Genomic DNA, 27,513 nt, shown 5'->3' with positions numbered 1-27,513 from the left:
AGGAAGAAACTTTGATTGTTGGATAAAGAACCTGAAACGAGAGGAAAAAAAGCTAAACAGGATTGGGAGGAGGATTTCATCCGAGAGCGACTGAAAGGCTCGGATTTAAAAAAATGACTGAAGGAGAAAGCAACAAAGCAGTTGCAGCTGTGTTGATTACAAACTAAAACTGGAAAAAGTGCATTACCTGTGATAATGGAAGAGTAAATGCTGCACGCTGAAGCTGGCTGTTAAAGATGCTGAAGCAATTTGCTAAATGTTAAATTAGCCAAAGGTAACGTTTGCCCAAGCATGAAAAGAAACTGAAAGTCAAAATTGTTGCTGTAACCTCAAAGTTCCTGAATGTATTGTTGCTTCTCAGACTCTCCCGCCGCCTGATCCGATTTATGGCGATGAGGGAACAGCGGTCGGTCGTGGAAGGAGCTGGTTTGTTCACTAAACGGAGTCTCTCTCAGACGGTCATGATGTGTGGTGAAAGGGCAGCAGTTCAGTTGTTGTTAAGATCAAACGGATGAGGTTTCTGAGGAACATGCATGTCTGCAGTCTCCAGGCTTGGATTAAAGAAAACACAGCAGAATCCCACAAAGCTGATCCGTACAGCACAGTCTGGACCTGCAGCCTCGCTTCTCCTCAGGCTCTCCAGCTGCCTCTTTACCTGTTTATTAGCTGCAGACGGGATGACAGAGGAGGCGAAGCAAAGACCAGCACTTTCTGATGTACTTGAAGATGATGCATCAGCACCAACATCAAGATCTATTACGGAGCTGGAAGACGAGGCAGTTAACTTAAAGCTGTGGGTCGAAAAAGGACAGGCGGCCCTTTTAGTTGAAGATACGGAGCTGAACTTTGAGAGAAACATTTTCTGTTTTTCACTCCATTCAACGCATCACATTTCTGCTTAAAGCCTGTGATCGTCAATCTGATCATCACATTGTTCAGCACAAACTTATAATCCAGCTTTCAGGTGTAATCATAACCTCATCTTTGAATTGTTTCTCCCTGAAATCTCTTCGAATGCTTCAAGAATTAAATGGAGGCTAAAGTAAAAACTCAAATCCTGTTGAAAGAGCTCAAAGTATTAAGAACGAGTCTGAAAAAATACCAAGAAATGCTGAATAAAGCCTCAAAAAGCTGAGCTGTGACCTAAAAGGACAAAAACAGGAAAAACGAGCTAAAACAAAACAAATTTCTGTATAAAATCCCCCAAGTCATACAGAAAAAGAAATATGTGGAAAAAAGCAACATTCAGACAGGCTTCACAAGTAATAAATCAAATGTTCATTAGTTGTATTAATGAATATAATCAGATGCAAAAAGATCAATCTGTTTAAAGACCCACTCTGACCATCTTCTGAGCAACTTTAAAGGGTAACCAAACCCTAAATCCACTTTTTTTGGCTGGTAACCTCTATAAATGGGGCTTTAAAAGTGCTGCCTGTCGGTCATTGCCAGATGTTTTCATAAATTAAAATTAAATGGTTAAATTCTTGAAAATATAGTCAAAAACTGCCAGTGTGCTGCCCTCTAAAGGTTGAATCCAGGTATTACATTTGAATTTTGTGATTGGTCAAACCATGTAAGTTTCAGGAGTCTGACGTCATGATCTGCAGCTCCAGTAATGATAGCCCTGCCCTCAAGCCACACCCCTCTGACTGGATTTTCAAATTTCGGCTGTGGGTGGAGTCAGCCTCCAACTTCCCTGTTTGGTTACTCTTTAATGTAGTTTTTTGCCAAAATCTTCAGAACGGAGCAACCCCGCCTCCCTTTCCTGTTGGCTCTCTTTAGTGGAGCAACATAAATAGTGAGAAATATCAGAACTATCCAGCCGTGCAGTTCTGATCCAGATTTCAGCTCAGATGAGGAAAGCAAAAACGTTCATGAATCTATTTGTCTGAAAGTGGATGCATCAGAAGCTTGACATCACAAATTAACTATTTTTTTCGGATTCACAATGATTTAAAAAAAAAATATACTCAAACATGCAATTTGAGGCTTAATTTTCTTCATGTTTGTCCTCCATCATCAGAAAATTGCCACAAGAACATGTTAAAAACATAAATAATTTTCATCAGATTGGGGCTTTAATAATTTGAAAATTGAATGTAAAAACAGAAAAAAATTATCCAATTCTTTGCACCTAGAGAGAGGCAGAAGCTGCTGTTCTGTGATCTAACAGGAAACACCTGCAGCAAAGTCATCCGGAGAACAGACTGATAAAACTCCTTTAACCACCTCCTCCTAATCATCTGGACGCCGTTTCAGAACCAAAAGTAGGATCATAACAACCCTTTCAGTTTGATAAAGGTCAGGAGCAGAGGAATTGAGCAGCACTAATGTTATTTGTCTCAAGTGAAAAGTCTTTATGTAAAATTGATTAGAAGTGTTAATAGTAAGGCCTTCCTCGCCGAGCAGGATTTTTCCATTTAAAGTAATGGCTCTGAGGTTAAATCCACTCTCTTTAAGCGAATGTTCACATCTTTGAAACCATTTTACTTACTAAAACGATTCAACTTTTGTAACTCTTTGAGCCACTATGTGTGCTGGTTTCATGTTTCCTCATTCAAGTATGTTCTCACAGGGGAAATTTAAAAACAAACGAAAAAACGGATCTTGTTGATTTCTTCTTTATTTCACATATTTATTTCATATATATTTTTTCTGTTTATTTTATTGTCTGGAGAGCACCAAGATTTTTCGTTATTTGCTGCCTTCCTTTCACTGGAGTGCCTCCGCACGACCTCCAAATGGACCAGCGGTCACTTACCGATGTCAAAAACAATCGTCCGGTCGCTGTAAAATTTGAACTTTTTCTTAAAACCTGTCACAATTTTAAGAGTGATGAGAGGAATATTCCTACCTTTAACTCAAAAATTACGACTTCGTGACAAACAGCGTTGGAACGACGACAGCTTTGGGAAATAAATGCTTTAAAAGAAAACCAAACAAGGATGGGATGTGACGCCTGCAGAACCAGAACATTCTGCTCCACAAACACACAAAGGAGGACTTGCATCAACCACAGCATTTATGCCATGAAACAGACCCAACGAGCAGCACCTTCCCATGAAGATAAAGCAACTCAGATCCGCTCAGCCCATGTGTGCTGTGTACACTGAGGTGAAATATGGCTTCCCTCCAACTGAGAGCAGATTAAAGCAGCGGCGTTCGCGGCCCCCCCGCCACCCTTTCAACACACCCAACCTCTTAAAATCCCATTTGAAAGAAAAGCATTTTATAGCAATGAACATGGCAACGGTCTCTTTGGTTGGAGGTATTGTATTTTTGCTCCTTTATAAAAGAGTCTCATTTGAATTCATGGAATAGTGCTACGGTGGCACAGCGTTGCAAAACCATTGCATTAGCTCTCAGGGAGGGGGTTAACTCTCAAGAGATTGTGTTTATGCACTCTGACCCGTTCACTTAAGCGTTTGCCGTTAGATTTGAATTGGAGGATTTATCTACACCTTCGATTTCAGAAACATGCGTGGATGAACATGATGGCGTGGAGTCACTTAAACATGTTTGTTTTTAGCATTAACGAGTATTTAAGGCTTGAATTTTGCTTACTAGCGCCTATACATGGTGGTAAAGCGAGTCCCCTCAGCTCTGAGGGAATGTTTGTAACACTGAGGCTGGGAAATGCATGCATTATGAGCCAAAGATGTAAGGAGGGTATATAAATGTACATATCACAGACACAGAGGGAGTGCTAGTGTGTGTGTGTGTAGTTGTGTTGTGCTGATGGGCTTATTATTTTATGGACTACTGCTCTCTTAGTGCTCCTGTGGATGTGGCAGACGAATAAAGATTGAATTAAGATAGGAAAAATATAGGAGGATGCTCCCAGAGAGCCTGCAGGAGGAAGAGACGAGTGCTGCTTATTTATTCCACTTTGTGTGTTGATTATTGTGAACGTTGTATTGCCATTTTCATATTTCTCGTCCTTGCATGTTTTCAATTCAAAGACGCTCTTTGGAAAATTATCCATGCATACTAGTTAGCAGTAATGCTAGCACATTAGATTGCTCGGTTTGGACTCAAACCTCGAGTTTTTGCAGTATGTGGGTAGAATGTGACGCTTTATTGGAATTTTGATGCGTTAAGGAGGCTAAACTTCAAAGACCGACATGCGGTTATAATTTTATTTTTAACAAGATTAGATTGACTTTTTGAAGAAATCAATATGTGATACAGACGGCTCGCTGCTGTGAACTTGACACTTGTCTAAAAAGATTTCATGCCTGTCTCTTGTTGTTATGCTGTTCATCCTTTTCCTAAGCTTAACCCCTACGCATTACTTTTTCTGACAAAAACGAAGGAAAGTTTCATAAATAAATATTAATGACTAATGTTAGATTGGAGAATATAAAGTGTGTGGATCAAAAATGTAGGTTTAGTTGTTTAAAGCTGCATTTATTAGCTGAGTTTAGCGTAGATTTCAGATACAAAAGAGTCAGTTATTTGTGTTGGCTGATGTGAGTATAAAAAGATGAGATAAATTTATAAATATTCAAAATCTTCAAAATTTTTGGACAAGATGAGAACAAATTTAAACAAACACCAACTGATCTAAAGGAATAAAATGTGCAAATCACTCAAAAACAGATTCAAGGTCCTAACAACTGTTTCAAAAGCAAAACAAATGTTAAAAATGTATATTATATTTTAGAAATAAAAACAAATTTCCCCCTTAAAAAAATGTAGTTTAGTTTATTTTTTATTTTCAGAGCACACGACAAAAAGTGTCATAATACTCTTTGTCTTTGGTGAAAATGGAAGGGAACAGAAAGACGAAAACATAATGTTTCTGCACCATTTAACTAAATTAATAAAGCTATTTTAACCAAATCTCTCTCTTTATATTGTAACATCAACTATCTGGCAAGAGGAGACAAAAAAAATAGCAAAAGCGACAAGAATGGACAAGAAAATAAACTCAATTCCTCCATTTTTTTTTCATTTTAACCCGTTTCTAACAACCTCATAATTCATTTTAAGTGAGAATTTGTTTTTTCGAAGTTTTTTTTTAAATGTAATAATTGAATTGGACTCTCTTATTGATTTTTCAAGATTATTCTATAATCTGATACCCTGCACGAAAATACTTGTTCCTTCATTTTTGTTCTGAATTTGTTGGTTTTAAAAATTTCATGTCCTTTTAGGTTGTAATGGTTCTTTCTTTTTTCAAACTTTTCTCATATGTTACGTTGTAGACTTTTGTAATGTACTTATACATGAGGTTTGGCAATAATAATAATAATTATTATTATTAAAAATAAAAAACAGAAATGAAACTTTTTGCACTTCAAAAAAAGTGAAACATTGGATTAATTAACAAAAACTCTGTAATTTCTTGTATTTAAAATATTAGTTTTTATCCAATTAATTGCTTAAGTTGATGTATCCTTTTTCCTTCAGAATCTACTGGAATTATGTTGATCGTGCTAATGGTTGAAAAGTTACAGTATGTTAAAGATGAAAGAGTAAAATAATAAAGTCCTTCAGTTTGTTTCTCTGTTAGCCGTTTCTTCATGCCTCAGTGAAGGTTGTAGACACCTGGCGATGCCTCAGAAGCTGTGATAAACTTCACCTGATTTTTTTTGCAGCATGTATGAGTCGCTGACCCCTCCAGAGAAGAAGACCCAATGTTAGACTATAATCACATCAGTCTGACCTGACATGTCATGACACAGCCTTCTGCAGCCCTGCCGCTCGCTGCTTCGGCACAAGTTACTAAGCAACAGGCTACAGAGACATCTCAAACTCCGGCGTGGGGAGGGAGCTTGACAGGATGACAGCAGCAAACATGGAGGACCAAAGAGGGGACTAGATGTTGCTGAAAAAGTTAACGTCTCTCTCTTTCGCTCCATCCTCAAGCGCTTAATGCGCCTGCCGCTCAGCAGCCCTCCTCCCTGCTCTCATCTATTGTTCCTCCCCGTCTCCCAGTCCGTTTAAAAACTGGTGTAAATTGTGCATGAAGTGACAGATCAGAGGCAGGATCAGTGTTCTAACGTGTACTACGGAAAATTAGTTTGTGTTTACAGCACTTTGAGTTTTTCTAGTGATGAGGCTGCAGTTGACTGAACTGAGCTGTCACATGCTACCTTGTTAGTCTCACGGTTGAGGAGATCCTAAAGTGTTGGGCTTTTTGTTACAGTTTCACTCAGAAAACACTAAAAAAGGGTAGAAATCTGCACCGAATCCTCCTGTTATGTCGCTTCTGAGGATGTTTGTTTCTATTTTTCTGATTTTTTTTTTTGTATATACTGATTGCATTAAATAAACTAATAGAAGAAGTTTAAAGGTGTATTTATTTTTATTTTTGAATCATTTTACATTTTCAAAATGGGTCAATTTGACCCAAAGAATGACAGTAGGGCTAAACAAATGATTGTTCTTGTAACATTTATTCTGATGGAGCAGATTTATAAAATATTTAAAGATTATAACTACATTTATATGTTTTTTAGTTTTCAAATTGTGTTGGATCAGGAGCAGTTAAAAAAACGCGGTTTGAAAAAGCTCAGATTTTTGACGCAGTAACTGCCTAAGTCTCGGCTGGATAGCTCCAATATTGCTCCCTTTTTTTTTGCTATGCTAATGCTAGCTTGGGGTTTTGAGGTGCTATAAGCTAGCGCAGGGGTCTGCAACCTGCGGCTCAGGAGACACATGTGGCTCTTTGGTTAAAATAAAATGTTTTTAAAAATGAAAAAAGCAAGTAAGTAGTAAAGTAAAAAAAAAAGTAAATTAACTTAAACTTTATGCAACTCATTCACAAACAGTTAAAGGGCGGTATAAATGGCTCAGGAACCCAACAACAGTAACAGTAATTTTCTATCAATACTTTGTAGTTTATCAATATCATACGGACACATTTCATTTTAAGCTTCATTTATCACAGAAAATCAATTTATTGTCAGTAAGCACAACCAGAATTAAAGCTACTTTAAGTTCTAATCCACTGAATTATATTGTCTATTTTTGAACAATTCAAGGATTTAAAGTGAGCTTCATGGTTTTAATATATGGTAGCGGTCACTTAATTAGCTTTGATTTAGTTTTTGTTGGTTATATTTATGAATTTGCGGCCGAAATACACCAGAAATAATAATAATAATAATAAATATACTGTACATACACACATAAAATTGATGACTTCACACTTCCTGCATTTGCTGCATTGACATGATCCCATGGTGCATTGTTTTGAAAGGAAGTCATGCAAATCTCTATCAAAAAATATAAATGATTTCTTATTAAAAAAAGAAAAAGCAATTTTCTCTTCATGTTTATGTTTTATTTATGCCCAAAACTCACAATAATTGAATTAAATGTATCATGTCAGTAGCAAAAACAAAAATAAATCAGTATCTTATTTTTCTAAAGTGTGAGTGAAGACTTTGTGCCTCCTATTGGGTTTTGGTTGGCGATAAATCGACCTGAATGTCTCTTTAGGTGTTGAAGGTTACAGAGCTCTGTCCCGCTAGTCGGAACAGAGTGTAAGCAAAAGCTGAAGTGGAGGCTAACTTCCGCACCGACAGCCCGACCCACAACTCAGAGCCAACTTTTTTAGTGAGCTCCTGCTGCTCTGCAGAAAATATGTCTTAAAAATAACAAAACTGCCTTTCTGATTTTGGCTAAAAATAATCACAATTACGAAGAGTAATGCAAATACTTTGTAGCTTATGAAGATTTAAAATGATTGAATTATAATGGTTTTCTATTTATAGCAGTTATAATATTTCACTTTAGGCAGCAGCAAATTCCTTTTAAAATAAAACACCAGCATGTCAAATCAAATCTTTCTGCTCCAGGAGATGTATTTAAATTAAAAATACAAGATAGCAAAATGTTAATTTTTTTTATTCCTAAGACTTTGGGGAACATTTGTCATTTTTCTCTATTTACTATGAAGTATAAATACAACAACAATGATTTAAAATCCAATTTAAAAAAATCTACATGTAAATGCAGATTCTATACTTTAAGAATTTTGCCTCTGAACAGACACTGTCATGCACTAGAAGATACGAATATTTGCCTTATGCTTATTCTAATAATAAACCTCTACATTTGATGTTTCATTTCGCTCAGTTTTCAGACATATTAAAAATCTAAATGCAAACTTATTTAGCTAAAACAAATTACAAATCCCACATAAATTCAAATTGTTAGCATTTATCTAAACACAAAGTTTAGCCTTTGCGTTATGAGAATAATAAAAAGCTTATTTTAAAATTTGTGTTGCTATCAATCATTTCAAACCAAATGTTGTAACTGTGTGAACTTATAGCAAAGCTGTTCAATGTTTTAACAATTACATTTCTGAATTGCTGTCTTTTAGTAAATGAGGACGGGAGCTGTATAATTTCCCTGCCTATGTGCAGTGATAAATTGAATTTTGAATGGTCCATTAAACTACTTATAAATGATTGTATGTTTGACATTGGACCAAGGATCATCACCCGTTCAGTCTGAGTCAGAATGGAAGACGTCCAGGTTTATTTTGAAGATCTTGTCTTCTATTGAAACACTTGGGAGCGCTCCTGTTTGTTTCGCTGGAGCTTGTTGACTTCATCTGCCAGCTTGGCCTGACCTCAAACAGCCACTCAATTTGAGCTGGACGGAGACCCAGATGGAAAATGAGGTCAGGTCTAATCAACATTGCTGTCATGATTATGTCCCCTTCACTCTAACCTGTAACCAGGCAACAGACAGGAGCGCTGCAAGTGTGACAGTGGCAGGTAGATTGAAAAGCGTTGGGAGGAGCAGGAAGGGAGATGGAGGTAATATGGATGAAAAAATCTGTTAGCTTCAACTCTACACTTCTCCATGTTTTAAAACAAATCCATTTTATATTTTTACTTATATAAAAATGTTAAGAAAAACTCTAATCTTTGCATGAAGCATGTTTTTGAGCTACAAAAAGCTAATTAGTGCTATTAGCTCACATGCTAATGGGCGCTAACAGCTAAAATTGGGCCTTAAAAATCATAGAAATAAAAGTTTCACATAAATACAGTTTTTCTTCTTTTAATCAGTCTTTTTATGTGGTCTGTTACTCATCTACCAACCTCATTAAAGAATTATTAATTTAAATCTTTTGTAGGGAAATTTCTATTGATTATGCTAATCAGTGCAAAAAGAAAAGCGCAATAAAGTTAATGCATTTAACATTTTAAAGTGTACACATTATAATTAGCTAAAAGTTATTAACTAAGCCAAAAATTTGTAAAGGTTTATGTCGATGAAATTACCTTAAATTATTTCAATTTAACAATAGAAGGCAAAAGGATTGGTTGGTCATGCTCTGTTGACTCTATTATAACACATTAATTAAAATCTGAAGGTGCTCGCAGCGTGGGTTTGGACAGTGAACAGCTCACATTTTGACACATTTTAAAACAGTTCTGCTGAAACAACACGCCTGCAATGACATGTTCATTTTCTGCAGTTACCCTGACCTTGTTGCTTATGTTTGCAATCACTTCTGTGCTCTAACAACCTTCCTAATATATGCATCAAACAGACACATCCAGAGAAAGACGTCTTCTTAAAAGTCATGCAATTAATTAGAACTCTAAGGTGCTCAGAGTTTTACCTTCTTAAATTATAATAATGTTTATAAAACAGAATATTTAGTGGTATAAAGTGCTTTTGTGACAACAGGGTTTAGAAAAACTTCAGATAGTAAATACAAAACAACTAAAATGACTTTAGGACCCACTCTGATCATCTTTTGATTTATTTTAAAATCCTTCCCAGTGTTTTTTTAAATTAAGATTATACCATTTTAAGTGTTTTTCTACATGCTCTTTTTCAAACAGCATTTTTTTTTGTTTTCTCCTGAGTCACTACGATGCTTCAATGATGAGAAAAATACTACAAGAACATGTTAAATACACTAAAAATACATTCACATCTGATGTTCTCTTTTTAAAAATCAGATTTAAAGTCCTGATGTTCTAGATGGCATATCTTACTTTTTAAACCAGTTTTTCTACTCTTTTAATAGTTTTTTACTATTTTTCTTTAATACTTCTCCATTAATTTTATAATTTATTGTCCTGTATGATTGACAACTGAAATAGGTGACCCTAAATTCAGTGTATATTTTTTTGCAATAACTATTTTCCCCAGTGCCATAAGCTGATATGTTGTTTTAAATTATAAAATAAAATCTTAATATAAATCTGCAAACACAAAACTGTTCTGTAATATCTCGGTGACATAAAGGTTGTTTAATCCTAATACTAACTTGTAAGAAGTGTAAGAGTTTAATAGAGACCACCTTAAAAACTAACTTTAAAGCTGGTGGTTTATTGTGGTGGGCGGAGCTTCCTGTGATCCCATTTCATCAGGGTCAGGTACAGATTTTTTGGATCTGTGCTCTGGCAGCACTTACCATGGTCTTCTGCGTACATCATACAGGTCAATCTTGTTGGGTGCCCTCCATGGAGTGGCTGGAAAGAGCAAATAAGAATAGGTTGCAGGCGACGAGATGCACAGTGGGATATTTCTGATCAGATTAGATCAAAGTAATCATAATCTCATCCTGTCCGTCCAGTCGCTAACACAGACATCTGATAAGAAATTGCCAATGTCCTGCTGCTGCAGCAGAGAGGACCCTTAGAGGCAATTTAGAGTTTATCGCCCCGCGAGTGTCCGGTCGGGCAGTTGGTTCAGTGCCCTGCAGCTCACCTGGGTAGTATCTGGTCACTCCTGTGGCACTGCCAAACACCTGCCAGCGCAGAGAGCTGTCCTCCCGCCGGTTTTCAATGAAGACTCTCTCCAAGGCCTGAGTCCAGTTCAGCTCATTGAGGATGACGGGCGCTTTTGGAGAAAAAAAACAGAAAACATAGGACGCTCAATAATACAAAATGCATCCGAATTTGTTTTAAAAATGCATCTTCACTTGTTACACCTATAAATAAAAAAAAAAAAACAAGCACAGCTTGAATTTTAATATTTAAATACATTTTTTTCAGATTGTAAATCCAGAATATATGTAAAAAAAAAAAAAGCACAGTTAAGAGGAAAATCATTTTTGATGAAAATACAGGACCAAGAACAGACATTTCATCTTGAAAAGCAAATCATTCCAAAACGGATAATAAACTTAATATATGGGCGCTTCACTACCGAAACATATTGATGCTCTTTTAGCTTGATCAAAAATGAATCCAGTATATTAGTGCAACATGTGAACAGTTTTTCAGAAAATCATAGCATAAAGAACAAGTCAACTAAACTCTTTATACTTCAAATCGCTAAATCCATTGAATTCTTCATCGGCTGAATCACTTTGGAGCAATTCTGCTGGTCCCAGCAACGTGCGTTCAAGTGACCACCTCCATTAAAAAGGCTAAGTAATTATGCATACAAGTGCGTTTTGCGGTTCAACTTTCAAAATTCTTGAGTTGCTACTCAAGTTTCTACCACCATTTTTTGGGCTCCTTGTACAAGTGAAATCTGGTTGGACATTGACCAATCAGGGACTCTGATTTGGTAGAGACATATATGGAGTCCCTTTAAAGTGCCAACAGATTGAAAATTCATCATGGAGAAATGAATTGCTCAAATCCCGGACAAGTCCCCAAATATTTTACAGTTCAGACAGGCACACCTGCCTCAGTCTAGGGGAAATTACCAAAAAGACGACCATGACAAAAAAAAACTGGACACCAAGTAAATAACAGTTTACTAAATTAAGGAAATTCTGTGTCCTATAAGGCAAGAAGAAAATTAAATTAGTGTTCTGGTTCAAATAAATGATAAAACAAAGGGAGTGGAACCTCAATGAGGGAGTCAGCTGACGAAGCAGCTCGCTGCTAAGGACTGCCAAAGCAAATCTAACTAATGAAAAAAAAAAAAACAAAGCCAGCAAATCAAGACTACCAAGGTCTAAACCTCAAACTAAAATAACAAAACCCAGCGGTATAAATGTGCCTTCACCGAACGCAATAAATTTGCATGCCCCGCCCCTCTTTTGATGAGTGACAAATTCACTGCTTGTCGCCTGTCAAAAAATGTGTCCCTGAACTTGTGGGAGGAGCTACCAGTCAATGTTTTGAGCTGCTCACTTTAGGGACCTCCACATCTACCTCCATCTAACCCGATATTTTTCATCCTCTTCCAATAAATATCAACAAATACCTGTTTATATTTTTAAATAACAATTAAAAAATCCTTATAAATGAATGGGAAAGCAGCCACACAACTAACCTGCGTTTTACCTGTAACTAACCTCAATATTGCCTTATTTGATGAACAACCTTGGCGGCCAGCAGAGGTAGGTTAAGTACATGAGGATGGATGCACGGAGACAGCCCGGCCAGCAGTCGCCGCCTGAGCGTGGCGTTAGTATAATCTGTTTGATCTCTGCGGAGCGCACAGAAAAGATCACCTTGAAGGCGGGTCACCGTGTATGTCACCCGCAGCATGCAGAGGGGGGGGGGGATTTTTGAAAAAGGTAAAAGAGAAAACAAAAATCTGGCAGTACACATTAGCATGTGAACTAATAGGGGGAAAAACGAACCATTGAAAGCTATAAAAAAACACATTCACCATTCAGTCAATTTATAACTTAAAATACACGGCAGGTGGAGGAATAGCAAAACTATAGCATTACATGCCTTTTTATTTCTCCTTCTTTGTATTTTTGAGCTCTTCAACCAACTCTAATGATCTTTCTAAAGCATTGTCTCATTGTGATCCCCCCCCCACACACACACACGCTTAGAAACACAAACAAAAAAATGCTTTCAGTCTGTATTTAATAGCTAAGCTGAAGTCAGAAGATGGGGAGTGCAATCAGAGGTTTAATAGCCACCTGATTAAAGAGGAAACAAGATGAGGCACTGAGCTGCAGAGAACTTCACTCGCTCCTCTGATTTAATTACTCAGCCCACCAAAGCTTGATAAGCTTCTGAAAAGACAGGTCTGGCTTTTCTCAACCCTGCGTTTGAATTTCACACAAATAAACGATCATTATCCACTTTTCCCATGCTTTTCAATTACTGCTCACTCCCTGATAGGCTGCTGGTTCACAGACAAGGAACATGAAGCTAACCTTCCCTCGTTTGACTCTGCAAAGTGAGGTTTTCCCAAAAAAAAAACCTCCTGGTTACACACACCAAAAAAAATCAAAAATAAAAAAAAAAAATCACGACAGCGCTTTTTTTCACGTGAACGCCCACAGACTTGAAACCTTTCAAAAGATGCAAACAACTATTGCAGTGCTCTGCTATCTTGCAAAACAAACAAAAGCAAAAATCTCCCAAGAAGAGTCGGCACACAGCAGCAGCGAGTGGAGAACACAAGTATATGAAAGCTCAAATGTTACCAAAGGGAGCTTCTTGGCATGTGCTTCTCAGAATTCACAGACACAAAGACAGGGAGGATGGGGGGGATAGAAGCAGGGAGAGTAAACGTAAAAGCCCATCTGGGAGGAAGGTGATTGATGGAAAAAAACTGAAATTAGCACGAGTGAGTGGCTGCTTTCAGGGTAAAGAAAGCGGCAGAAGAGGGAACAAAGTCCAAAAAAAACCTTTAATGTATAAAAAGGTCAAACAATAACAGCATAGATGGTTTAGCTTAAAGACCCACTCCGAGGAGGAAAATGGTGTTTTGGGGGCTTTTAACGTATTCTTGTGGCGTTTTTCTCATGATGAACTGCAAATATTAAAATCTCACTTCGACCATCTTTTGATTGTAAAAGTGAAAAACTAGGATTTCTTGCCAAAATAAGAAAAAAAGGTGTTGTTTCATAGTTTCTGCAGAGCAGCAGTAGTTCATTAGAGATTTGCTTTTGAGTTTTGGGCAGTTGTTGCAAAGAAAGCCCTCCAAAATGTACCCATCATCCATCCTTTTCTTGTATATATATATATATATATATATATATATATATATATATATATATATATATCCTCCATCATTAGAAAAATGCCACAAGAAATGTGGGCCCTGAATAGGTTTCTTCGCAGTTTCTGTGGTGGCTCCACCTCTGTTTATCCACATTGGCTTAGGTGGGCACTCAGGGCTGGCGGGCTACTCGACCCAGCCGGCCGACGGACAACGTAGTGAGTTCCACCGCCCAGGGGCCAGCAGTACTGGCAGGGTCACCGCCCAGGCTGCCAGTCCCCAATTCAGACAAACCGATTTTCTGCCCACTTTTAAACCATATGGGGTCAACTTGGCCTTGCTGGCTGGGAAAATGTTAAAGAAACACCCCAAACCCACCTTTTTTGGAGTGGGTTGTTGAGAAATTAAAGGGTAACCAAACAGGGAAGTCGGAGGCCGACTCCACCCACAGCCGAATGTGAAAATCCAGTCAGAGGAGTGGGGCTGGGAACAGGACTGTCAACATTACTGGTGCTGCAGATCATGACTTAAATAGTGTATCACAAAATTCAAATGTAATACCTTGTTTCAACCTGTAGGGGTCATCACACAGACGGCTATTGACTATATTTTTAAGCATTAAACACGTTTATTTTAATTTGTCAAAAATGTGGCAATGACTAACAGACAGAACTTTTAAAGCCCCATTTATGGAGATCAATGGACAAAAAAAGTTAATTTAGGGTTTGGTTACCCTTTAAGCTCAAAATTGCATTTCTGAGAATTTCTTTAATTCATTTTTTGAGAATAAGAGGAACACAATAAGTAGTATTTTGAAAAAAATTGATTTCTTATGTTGAAAATACACCCGGTGAGCCACAAGCTCCTTTCTCTGCTTCATTCTGATGCATCCACCTGTAGAAAAATAGATCCATGAACGTCTTTGCTGAGCTGATACCATGCTCAGAACTGTATGGTTGGATAGATCTGATGTTACTCGCTTGTATTTGTAGCTCCACTAATGTTATGTTGGGATTGTGACTGTTAGACAGTAGGAGAGGGTGTGGACAGATGGATGATGGGAAGTGGGGCAGGCTTACTTTGCATCAACAATCCCGCCAACAACTCAGAGGTGAATTTCAAATCACTCTGTAGAAACTGTCTATGCATGACTAACATATTAACTATGCTTAATCATAATTTAAAGACCACTGGAAATGATTTTACAGTAGATAAAAGAGGATTGGAGTGGGTCTATAATGAACATTTTAACCTTTTTTGTTGAACCAGTGAAGAGTCACAGCTAACTCCAATCAAGACCACTTGAGTGCTATTAAGAGCTTCATCTAAATGTGTCAAGAGTTTAAAAACAAAAGAGAATTTTGAATTTTGCCACCTCACTTGTGGAATTCCTTCATTCACTGATGCTTATTTGGAGCTACATTTTTTTTCTAAAATTCCATCTGGGCCAGCAGTCCTGCATGGTCTGAGAGCAGATCTGATTAATGTGTGAAAATAAAGTTTTATCCTCTGAGCATCAGCTTTCCCAGCAGAGAAGTCCTGGCCGCTCTTATCTGGAGAGGCACCGGTTCCGAAATGTTAGTCGTCCCTGACAGGCCAAGGGCGAAGACACTTCCTCCAACCTGTGCCCTTCACTTCCACCATCGACTGACATCAAAGACCCTCTCTCAGCAAGATGGGCCATCACATGCGACTAAAACAGAAATAAAAACGTATCCATCTTCATATACAATGTAAGGAGAGGCTAAAAACAGTTGTAGCTGAGCCCCCCCACCACTAACACAGACACATTGACTCTCAGGAGCCCCCAATCTGCAGGAGATCTCTGCAGAAAAACTGGCACGTCAGAGATAAGAGAACACAGCAAACTAATTCTCTTTGATTTATTCACTGAGGATGTAGTGTGACTTCTCTGGACAGTTGATAAAAAGACAAATTTCCCCTGGGGGGTAAATATGCTCACACAGTCAGACAGAGCCTAAGCGCATTGTGCCGGGCTCATCTTTCACCTGAAACGTGTGTCTCCCTCTGATATCTTTAAAAGGTAATTCATCAGCGTGCCGCTCCCCTGACATTTCCAGCACCCCTGGCTTTGCCTCTTTACGAGGCGAGGCTGCACACCATGTAGGTAAACACTCATGAGCGGGATTTATGGAGCATCTCAGCTCCACATCATCCCTCAACTCCACCCAACAAACCTTTACCCTGTGACCCCGCCTTTCAACCCCACGCAAGCGCGTTCTTCACATCCAGACTGATTTGTGCCTCACGTCCCGCTCTAATAAAAACTTACAGCGCACGAGGAAGAGAAACGGCACCCCATAATGTCGTGGCGGCACACAAGTGGTCCCACATAAGTAATCCATAATGGTAATGGAGCTAAACCTTTTAGCTGCGTTCCTTTGAAGAGCCATAGCTGCCCGTGCTGCCATTACCATAAAGCTTTTATAGATTCTTTAGTAAGAACAGTTGGTTCAGTAGTGCTCAAACAGAAAGGTGACATTGACTAGGAAGAGAAACCTTACACCTAATACATTTATATTTATATTTCTAAGATGTATTTGTTCAGATTTTATATTTAAACTCAACAAACATGTTTGAGTGCAGTTCCACTGGTCAAAATAAAGAGCTGTCTTTAAATAGGAGCATGATAAACAAACTGTTTACTATCAAATGTGAATTCTGCTTCCATCATAAACGTCACTCTGTTCTCTAAATCAGGAATGTCCAACGAAATCACACAAGGAGCCAAAATCCAAAACACACCTTCGATCACGGGCCGGACAGCATAAACATTTATTGAACACTAAAACTAAGTTTTGAAAACTTTAAAACCGTAACTTTTAACAATATTATTCCAGATAAATCAGCTTAAACCTTAAATAACTTTTAATATTTTACTCTCCGTTAAAATATATTTTATCAAAATGACACAAGTTAAAAATAAGTGCAAGATAACATCGGGCCATTAATAAAAATAAAATAAAAATGATCTGGAGGGCTGGATAGAATTACCCGGGGGGCCGGATCCGGCGTGACTTTGAAGGTCTGGACCCACAGGATCTGACAGGCATATTATGGGTAAAAAATTAGGAAAATCTGCCACACGCGCTTAGTTTTGGTCAAAATTGATCGGTAAATGCATGTTCGTGGAATAGCTGTGATACAGACGCACTGCTTAATCGCGTGTAAGCGCGTCCTCCCACGGGAACACCGACAAGGGGTTCACCCGCGCGCACACGTGTTATTTTGGCGCCATGTCACCATTGCTGCATCCCATCTAATTGCGGCCGTTCCACTGCCTAATCTCGGGTACGAACGGCTCGTTGTCGACTTTAGTGCGGCAACTCCTCGTCTTTAAAAGCGGAAACTGCGGGTGAACTCTCACACTTTCTTTATAGATTTCAAGACAACAACTTTGCTCAACATTATTGGATTTTGCATTTACTTTGCATTTATTTGGATTTATTACATTTTATGATGCCTAAAAAGAAAGGCTCACCAAAGAAGAAGAAGGCTCCCAGGAAGGCCAGGTCCAAGGCCTCCTTCTTCTTCTTCTTCTTCCCCTTTGATCAAGGCCATGATGGAGCTGTACACGACCATTTTGTTGGTCTTGTAGGATAAAATGAGACCATCCCAGCGCTGGGGGTACATGTGTACCCCATGAAATCTAGACTCAAACTGACGAGAGATAGGCAAAATCGGCTTTTTATATAGATCCGAGGCTCAGCAGTGAAGCAGGAGTGGTTAGGCAGTGAAACATCAGTGGTACGAACGCGCTCATTCGTGTTCTGAACGTGGAAGAACACGAATGAACGAGAACCCGCGGTCTCATTTTTTGTGCAGTTTAAACATGTTATCCTCGTGTAATGGCAGCCAAATTTTGTACCGCGTGTATGCGCATCTATTCCGCGCCCAGTTCTCGGCTGTTGCGCTACAGTTCCACTGCTAACAGCGTCTGAACCACGGCGAGGAACTTTCTTCTGTGCTCCAGCCGTGACAACTTCAAATGTTAACTATAAAGAAAATGTTTGTTTTAATGTTGACAGAAAAAAAAAATTGCAAAAATGTCACCTGGAGATGTGTTTAACTCTTTATAACTCAAGCCAAAGCAATCCGCACTAATCAGCTCTTAACCTATGAAATTAAGCTCCTATGATCACATGACACCATTAGCAATAGTAACAACAGTAAGCTGGTCATTTAGCTTGGAGAAGGTAAGTGATACGTTAAAAAAAAAAAATTCTCATACAGAGTTCACCACATCTGCCGGGGAATATCTGTAGGGAATTTTTCCGGGTGAGGACTGAAAGGTGGAGATTTTGCTTCCAAATTTAAAGTAAAAACAAATTCATATGCATAATTATGCAGGATAAAAATTAATAATATCAATTTCAAAAAAGAGTTGCATTTTGATAAGGCTATATTTCTAACATATAAAAAAGAAAATACATATATATATATATATATATATTAAGAATCAGGACTGCACGAGCCTTACTGCACATGTGTGAAGTCGGACTGCACGGCTGGGTCGACCTGATCCGTACTCAGTTAACACAAACACATTTTTACCAGTTAATTTGGCTGCAAAAGCAGCTGCAGTAGCCAGGAGACCATCTCACAGTAAATGCCCTCAGTTCTGTTCTTTCCATGTAGCAAACATATAAAAAATAATGTGATTAAAGAGAGAGAATTAGTCCAAGACGTGACGTAATATCACACATGCATGAGGAGGACTGATCAGGTAGCCATTACAGATCGGGTGATGGGGGCCATTCTGGTACAGCGGGCAACTATAGGCCTGAAAGTCCTCTTTTAAGACCTTTCAGGAGCTAAACTCAAGGATCTAAAATCCTTTTTCATGCACAAAAAAAAAGAAATTTTTTCCCAAATATTCTCCACCAGATACTCTGAGTCAGTCGTGGTGTGACCGCCATTCGCCTCATTCAGTGCACCACATCTGCTGAGCTAATCTGAGCTCTTTACTGACAAAAAGTGTTTCCAACTCAGAATTCTTTTTTTGCTTGACAGTCACAAAATAATCTTATTTTTTTTTTAAACCAAGCTACTAAAAGGAAAAGAAAAATATTGGAAAATATTTTAAAGATAAAGCCTATTCCTATGTCAAGAATGTTATAGTGTTTCGTTTTTCCAGTTTAGGAACAAATCATTCCACTCCTCTGCAATCCCATTTTAACCAGTGGATCTTTACTGGGTTTATTTCTGGTTAAATTAGGAAAAACAAATAAGCTATAAGTAATTTTTTAACCATTGGACACACTAATTTGGGCAGCTTTGTCTTGTCTCTTACTTTTTTTTTGTTTTGTCCACATTTTTTTTTTAACTATTTGGGTCAAAGTTGGCCAAAACCCAAACAGAGAAAATTTCAATTACCTCATCAGGGCAACGGAGTTTATATTTAGTCACACTAAAGTTTAACCTGTATTTAGAAAGAACTTCATGTTCAGTGAGCTGACATCTCTTGATCCCAGGAATATTTACGTTTTCAGCTACAAGTACATAGGTTGATTTTTAGGATTCGTTTGTAAAATCTTAAGTTTTCACTTTAAAAAACCCAGAGGAAAATAGATTTGAAGGAGCAAAAATTGGAGCTTCATATTTTTAAAGCCTAAAACTTAAAATAATACACGCGTGTAGCTTTTTTTACAGCTGAAAACGCCTTGCAGACTGGGACTCTGTTGCATGTATCACCTTCCTCCCCTCGTTGTCATCACAGTTCCTCCTCCATCCCTCCCTCCACGGTCCCGTTTCCTGCCTGTCTCTTTTCCTTTCTTCAGGGCTGATTCTGAGCCTGGCTGAGTGTTAAAGAGTCTGACCCCTTAACCTTTGATCATGCAGAGGAAACTGCAGCAGCAGCTAAATGTGCAGAACAAAAAGGGAAAAAAAATATTTAGGATTATTTTTGGTTTTAGTCAAATATTTATTATGAAGTGAGTTGGAAACGTTCCCCAAAAGTAAAAAAAAGAAAAACAAATGTACTTTTTTTTAAGGAGGGGATAATAAATCATTGTATAGGTAGAAACATCTCCCCATGCCTTTTAAAATATTTCTTTTAATTAAAGGAACTGCAGTAAGTAAACACCTGAAATGCAATTTGTGGACTTGGCGGTGAGTGAAGTGGAGTTTGCAGAGCTGACTGTTCTAATTAGTGTGCGCGTAAATGATAGTGCCCCATGAGTGGGCACATTCTATAGAAGATGAATTGGAGAAGAAGAAGTTCAGCAGTTAAAGAAATGCAGCAATTCTTTTTTTAATTTTAATTCATTTTCTTTTATTTTTATTTAGTTCTTATATATACACAGTGTTGTTTTCATCCTGATTTATGATTTATGATGGGAGCAACAAAGTTCCTCCACCAAATGAAGGAAGAAAATCTTCTTCTTCAGCAGGAAAAAAATAACAAAATAAAAGAACGTACGTACATGCAGAGAGTTTGACAAGAATTTGACAAAAATATGGAAAATATAGCCACATGTACAGCTAAATATAATATTTTCTGTCTGTGGGGAGATATTAACTCGTGCATTCTGAGTAACAACGTTTGAATACTTTAATAGATTATTTTAATTTGAAAGAGCACAGCAGATTTTAATGATTCCTTTTAAATTCAAACATTTTTAAACATGCAGCAGAGCATAGAATTGGTCCTCCTAAGTAGATGGCCCTTTTTTTCACTTCTAGCTGTAGCACTTGTAAAAATTCAAGGAAATTTAGCATTACTTGTGGCTGGAAGGTGGGATGTTTTAGCATTCATTATATGAATAAGCATTTCATTGCTGAAGAGCTTGAAGTTCTGATCATGTAAAAGCCTGCTTAACCACTCTCAGATAGGTGTTGACATCTCCTTGAACATTTCTTTCCAGCCTCTCGCTGCGTGCAAAAGGTTGAGTGTGTTTAAAAATCAGAAAAAGATGATTTTTTTATTTTATTTTTCAAGGAAAAACTAATACTTCATGACCGCGCTGAAAGATGGTTCGTTTTCCTGACTTGCCAAAGAAAAAATAAATGATTTCCCAACAGAAAAGTAATATTTACTACACAGAATTATGACTTGAAAAACATGCAGGCTAATATGTTTACATATATTTTCTTAAATGAACTTAATGATCAAGGTCTAATTCTTTTTCTAGTGTCGTTTTTGTTTTTTTATCTTCAAGTTTGTAGTAAAACCGTCTCCTCAGTGAAAACAGACAGCAAAGGTCAAAGATAAGTAAACCTTCAACCAAATAGATTTCAATAAAAAAAAAAAACTTGTCTCCAAAGTGTTTGTACAGCTTTTAACTTAATTTTCTAAAATATTGTCATCTTGTAGAAAAAACAAAAACTTTCAAGGACATAGTTTATGCAGAGCTGCAACAGTTCATTAGAAATTTGCCTTTTGGGTTGTGGCGGGAAGAAAGCCCTCCCTAATTTTCCCATCATCCATCTGTTTGCACTCTCTCCTGCTAGATTACAGCCCCTCGCACCACATTACTGGTGCAACAAAAATATATACAGGAATATTGAAGCTTTCCGGCCGTACAGTTTTGATCCAGATTCTGGGGAAAATAAAGACGTTCATGGATCTGTTTGTCTGCAAGTGGATGCATCAGAATGGAGCGAAGTAGGAAGCTTGTTGCTTGCCGTTGTACAAACTTTTTCAAACTTTTTTTTTTTTAGCATTTGCTCCTGATTCATAATGATTACAATACTCAGAAATTCAATTCTAAGCTTCATATTCTTTAAAAAAATTGGCACAAGAATATGTTAAAACACAATTTTCATCAGAGTGGGTCTTTCAGTCAACAATTTCTATTATTTCTAATCAATAATAATAAATGTTGGGTACTGTATGTAAATTTAGTGCATTGGAACAAACAGTGTATTTGCAGTTATCTGACCTCCTGACATCCAAACCTGACAGTTTGAAGCGACTGATGGCCCCATGATGCATTTTTTTCACCCCCCAGCAGCACTGGGTTGAACATATTGAGACATTGAGTAGATAAACGGCTGCAAGCTAAAAAATTCTAAAGAAAGAAAAAGTTCATATCATGAATATCCTGCTTGTGTGAAAAAAAAAGTGTTAGCAAACGACTGTCATATCAGTTAAAATGCAATGCTAACAGCTTTTTTTCCCGCTACTCTGGAGCAGAAAAATAAATTGAGCTGCTGGAGCAGCTTTGAATTGACCAAAGGAAGAGAGTCTGGGAAGTCTGTGGCTGCATAGAACAAAGACAGAAACAGTAAAAAAAAGAATAGGTGAAAAAGAAAAACAGTAATAAATCTTAAAGGAACAGTTGCTGGGCTGTAGAAAAAGGTGGAAACGGCACCTGTGGAGTTCGAGTCTGTCTTTGGGGGACAGGGTGGGCGGGCTAATCGCACAATTTGAACATTTTAAGCCCTGTTCTTTTATCTGCACATAGTTTGCGAGCTGCAGTCATTCAATCATAAAGTTCCTGATTGTGCCGAACCACAAAAGCCAAATGACGACATGACGCCGGGGTCTGTGCAAAAGGAAAGCGCCATGCGGAGGAATTAGAACTTCAAATTAATTGAAAGGTCTTCCCACATTCAGCATTGGCTTCCTTTTTTCTCAGCTGGCAACAGTGGCGCCGTAATCTCATACAAACACTAATATGCTCCCACAATTATACACACATAATTAGAGCCTTTTTACAAAGGAGTAACTTATAATCCTCTCAGTTTTCAGCGCGTAATACTGTAAAAGCAGCAGTGCAAAGGGTAAAGTTTGAATAATTATTGCTTTTTTTTAAGTGTGTTTATTAGTTATCCACATCCTGGAGTTTTACACAAACCTCCAGAGATTTGTTGGAGAAGTTTTAAAAATAAAATGACCATATCAGAAACGGCAGATTAATTTTTACAAGATAAGCAGAGAATTGCAACTACACATAATTTTCTCTCTGAACTCTCCGGCAGCTCTTTCAGAATGTTCAGAAATCTCTAATTTAATAGGATCTCTGAAGTTTCAAATTATGACTGACTTTAGCAGTTCATTTCTAATTACAAATATAAAAACATGTTTTGGGAAAACTGGTAGATATCGATGTACAGAATGTTGTACATCTTCAACTTCTATATTCCAGAGTAAATGCTGCTAAAATTTAGAAAGAAACCTAAATGGGATCAACAGCTGATAGAAAATTAGGTGATCATGGGAAAATAGCATCTCTTTTAAACAGTTAAAGTCCCACTTTGATCATCTTAAAAGTGTTCCCAGTGTTTCTTTTTAATATGATTATTACGTTTTTAGCCAAAATAAAAAAAAAAAAACTTTCATTTTCTTAGCGTTTCTGCAGATTGGCAGGAGTTCATTACAAATTTGGTTTTGAGTTGTGGGCGGGACTGAGATACCCCCCATCCCGGCTCACTCCAGCCATATTTTTTTCTATGGTAAAATCGTTCCCAGTGATCTTTTACTTATGATAATGACGTTTTTAGCCTAAATCAAAAAGTTTTTTTTTTTTTTTAGACATATTTTATGCACAGCGGCAGTAGCTCATTAGAAATACAGTTCTGGGTTGTGGGCGGGACTGTTGACACAAGTTACACCCTCATCAATTTTGATTGGTCCTTCGAGTTAGGCCCACCCCAACGCGCTACGACGGGGTCAAAAGTTTTGCAATAGAAATTTTGGGTTTTGAAACCTAAAAAAGAGAACATTTGAGGCAGAAGTAATTAATTTTATGTTAGAATAGGAAAAAGTTATGTACATTTATTTTTATTTTTTGGCCAAACACCAATTTTTTTTTTCAGTTTGTTTTATTTGGGTTTCGAATAATTTTGGCCCCAATTTAGCTCCATAAGAGGAGACTTCGGAACGCCCATTTCAGTAGCTTCGTCATCAGTGGAAGAATTTTAAATCATCTGGTTTTCTGATCCAATGTGATTTAAGAAATACTCAGAAACACAGTTTCAATCGTAAATTATTTTATATAGGTCTTCTATTGTGAGAAAAATGCTGTAAGAACATGTAAAAAACACAAAAAGATGATGTTCATTGGAGTGGGTCTTAAAGCAGAGCAGAGACCTTGTGACCTGCCAAAAGTTTTTTCTATGCCACATGTAAGCTCTTTTTCAAATGGTATTTCTTCATATAATCCTGATTCACAACCATTTGAATAAAGAAATACTCAGAAAGCTTAATTTTCTTTAAATATGTCCTCCATCATTAGAAAAATGCCACAAGAACATGTTAAAAAGCATTAAAATTACTTTATAAGACAAGAGTAAAATGAAAAGTTATCATCCAAAGTCTCTTGGAGGCACAGGAGTTATCTGAAAAGCTAATAAAATAAAATTGCAAAAAGAGTTAATCAAAATTAACTAACAGCAAATTCAGTTTGTTTTCCAACACCTGATTATATTTTTGCAAAATCTAATTGTCACGAGTTGAAGTCCACAAACTTCCACATATCTTTTTTTTATTCATGCACGTTATGTTATTTTCTGAAATAATCTTCCTCCTGGCTGCAGCAACATGTTATCCACATACTTTTTTTCTTAACAACTAACATAAAGCTCAGAGTAAACAAAAGCACTGGCACACAAATCCACAGTTGGTAATCTCTGCACAGCAGACCGCGCAATGGGAGCTAACTAAAAAAGATCTGCAGGAAATGTTTCTGCCGAGCGGCAGAGAAAAACTTATTCCATGCACTGAACCACTCCACTCCTTGAGACTTCACCAGGCTCAATCAAGAGCCCTTTATTCTCTGACTCATATCCTCAGACAAGGGAACGAGAGCTGCCACAAAATGGTTACAGGAACAATGTGCAGGGCTGATTGCTCCATTGTGAGTTAGCTTTAGCCTTTGACATCTCCTCCTGAACCAAGAGTATCTAATTCTGACAGGATTTGTCTGGAGACACAGCTGGAGGGCACTGGAGACAGGTTCCACACTCTGCTTGCTCAACAAAGAAAACGACTAGCGAGACAATACCACTGAGACAAAAAAAATGCCAGAGTAAAAATAGCTGTCTGTCAGCCAAGCCTCAGATTTTCTTTTTTCTGATTCTGTCAGAGAACGTCCAAAAGGTTAGAGGTGGATAACAGACAGAGCCGTATGGTACATGTGTTCTCCTTTGTACATTTGGCAGCTGTAGACTAAAGGGAGCGTTATGCCCACAGATAGCATAGAACTAGACATGAGTGCTATCGTTTGACCACAGGCAGCAAAACAAGACCAAGTCTTCTAAAACGATGCAGCTGAAACAGAATGCCAGCAGTTGTTAAACCTGGAAAGACTGGCTGATAGAGTCAGTCGAGTCTTGTTGGAATAAAAGATTGTTAAAATGCAGCAAAGTACACAAGAGATATACAGCATAATTTGTGGCTGCACCTCTCCATAAGACCTGTTCACACTGGTGTCACCAACAGGTGCACGGATGCTGGACACGTGGAGTGAAGTGTAGAAGCAGGATTTATCAGAATAAGAGAGCTCACCACTGAAATGTAGAAACAGGTTTATTTTGAGTTTTTGGTAAACTTTACTTGTTATTAAATTTAAGGTTAATTGCACATTCAGATTATTTTAATTTAGTTTAATGGTGAAGTAAACTCCTCTTTGCGTTCATACGCAGTTTATTGATGTGAACAGTAATTCCGGATTTACAACAGGTTTTTATAATTTTCTAATCAAATGTAATAATTCAATAATGTGTAGATGTGGAGATGGAAGAAAAATGGCCAGATTAATAAAAAATTAAGCAAATTATTATGTCACCTGGGTAAAAAATGTGACAAAATAGGAGAATCACTTTAATTTTGAGTTTTAAATGCAACAGTTTCCAATCGAGTTTTTAATAGAGAAATATTGTTCACGAGTGTTGAGATGCATGTTCAAAGTGTGCAGGCTGTTACTAATTCATGTTTTATATCTATCCCTTTATTATTTTTTTTTTTAAGACTGTAACATCATGTTCCGAAGGCAAATACCCAAAATGTATTAAAATTTTTAATTCAAAATTTAGGAGCAATAAACTATTTTTCCCAGAACGCAAAATTACCGGTAAGCAGAATATAAACAATAGACAGACTACAAAATAGTTTCTGTCTTTGGTGAGGCTCAGAGAGCTTGACTTTCAATCATCATCACATTATCAACTCAAGAATACAGGAACTTACAGCCTTTGTAAATGTCCGTAGGGATCTGGACGGCGCTGGACGAGTAGTTGACCTTATTTTTGAAATTGGGATCCGGCACAAACTCCAGCTCCAGAGAGGACGAGATCTCAGTCGGGATTTCCTCCTCACCATCCTCCATCTGCTGAAACACACACGTATACAAACACACACACACCATCCAATAAGCATTGAGAGGTGGCTTCCATTAAACATGACTGAAACTTTATTACCATTCTGATCTGTTCCCATGAAGCTTTTTAGGAGAAAGATACAGCCATACAAGAACTGGACTGATGCTCAACAATCGTTTTTATATGTGTGTGAACTCATAAGTATAAAGGGTTTTTCCTGCTGAAAGCAGGAAGGAATGAACTCTCAACTGGACAATCAATAAAAAAATCATGATAATCGTCACCCCAACACAGGGGTGGACTTACCATTAGGCGATAGGCGATCGCCTTGGGCCCCCCACCTCTCTGGGGGCCTGAGATGAACACCTAAAGTGTCTAAAATACATTTTATGTCCATCACTAAAATCGCTGAAACGGCATAAGACTGATCTTGTGGAAGGGTCTCATGCTCCCCCGTCTCTCTGCAGCAATGGAATATTCCAGTCAACAAGCTGAAAGATTTACCAGCTAGTGAGCAGAGGAAGTGTTGCCAGATTTCCAATCCAATTTGGGAGAGGTGGGTGTTCTGACTTTGCAGGTCAAATTGCTCTAGGCAGGTGGACATAAGTGGGGTGGGTTATGGATCGGTTTGGTGGTTTCATTGTTTCTTATTGAAATAGGTTTTAACCAGGAATGAGCAGGCATGGGAGGCAGGGGGAGCAGTGCCTCACCTGTCAGAAACCTCACCTGCTGTCATGAGATCTATAGCTTGCTAATAATAAAATAAATATATGTCCACTAAGCTGTTGTGTAAATCAAACTTATGTTTGATTCTAATAACTTTTAACATTTTGTTCTCAAAATTGCAATATTTTGCACATTTCCTGTTCAATATCTGTGCAGGCTGACTTACAGGAGATTGAGCGATCACATGTAAAGTGGGTTGATTTTCCCCTTAGTAAAATAAAACATATAAAATACATTTCTTTAACATTTAAATGTGATTCAGTTTTCAAATGCTCATCCAAATATTTGGATTTTTGACATTTATGCTATCTAAAAGTAGTCCGGTAAAGAAGTTATTTGACATTTTACCCAAGGTAATGATTTAAAAGAAAAAAATAAAACTATAAAAGTCCAACACTGACCCAACAAACTTCAATACAGTCAAACAGGTGATTTAAACCTAAACTGTAAACTTTCACATTTACCCATTTAGGTAAAAAAAAAAATCCTCTTTTTACCAAAGGTGATAAAAGCCGTCATGTGGAGTTATATTATTTTAACATCTTAATAAAAATAAAAAAAAACCTGATTTTAAGGTCTTTATTCTCATTTCAGTCAGTACATCAATGGAAAAAAGTTTTTTAAATATGAAAAAAGGTA

The 27,513-nt window shown here is 37.5% G+C and overlaps 1 protein-coding gene across 1 annotated transcript in view; it reads right to left on the bottom strand.

Moving 5' to 3' along the window:
• The window catches only part of cacna2d2a (calcium channel, voltage-dependent, alpha 2/delta subunit 2a), a gene marked incomplete in the record, with an annotated part of 243,323 nt that overhangs the window by 40,909 nt on the left and 174,901 nt on the right, over positions 1-27,513 (bottom strand). Inside the window, 3 exon segments of the mRNA XM_024269892.2 lie at positions 10,406-10,463; positions 10,702-10,833; positions 26,018-26,159. Of these exon segments, the coding sequence (XP_024125660.2) occupies positions 10,406-10,463; positions 10,702-10,833; positions 26,018-26,159 (332 nt within the window).

Source organism: Oryzias melastigma, linkage group LG5 (assembly GCF_002922805.2).
Source record: "Oryzias melastigma strain HK-1 linkage group LG5, ASM292280v2, whole genome shotgun sequence".
NCBI classification, from domain to species: domain Eukaryota; kingdom Metazoa; phylum Chordata; class Actinopteri; order Beloniformes; family Adrianichthyidae; genus Oryzias; species Oryzias melastigma.
The sequence above is the reverse complement of the archived record's forward strand: the minus strand, read 5'-3'. Positions and strand labels throughout refer to the sequence as shown.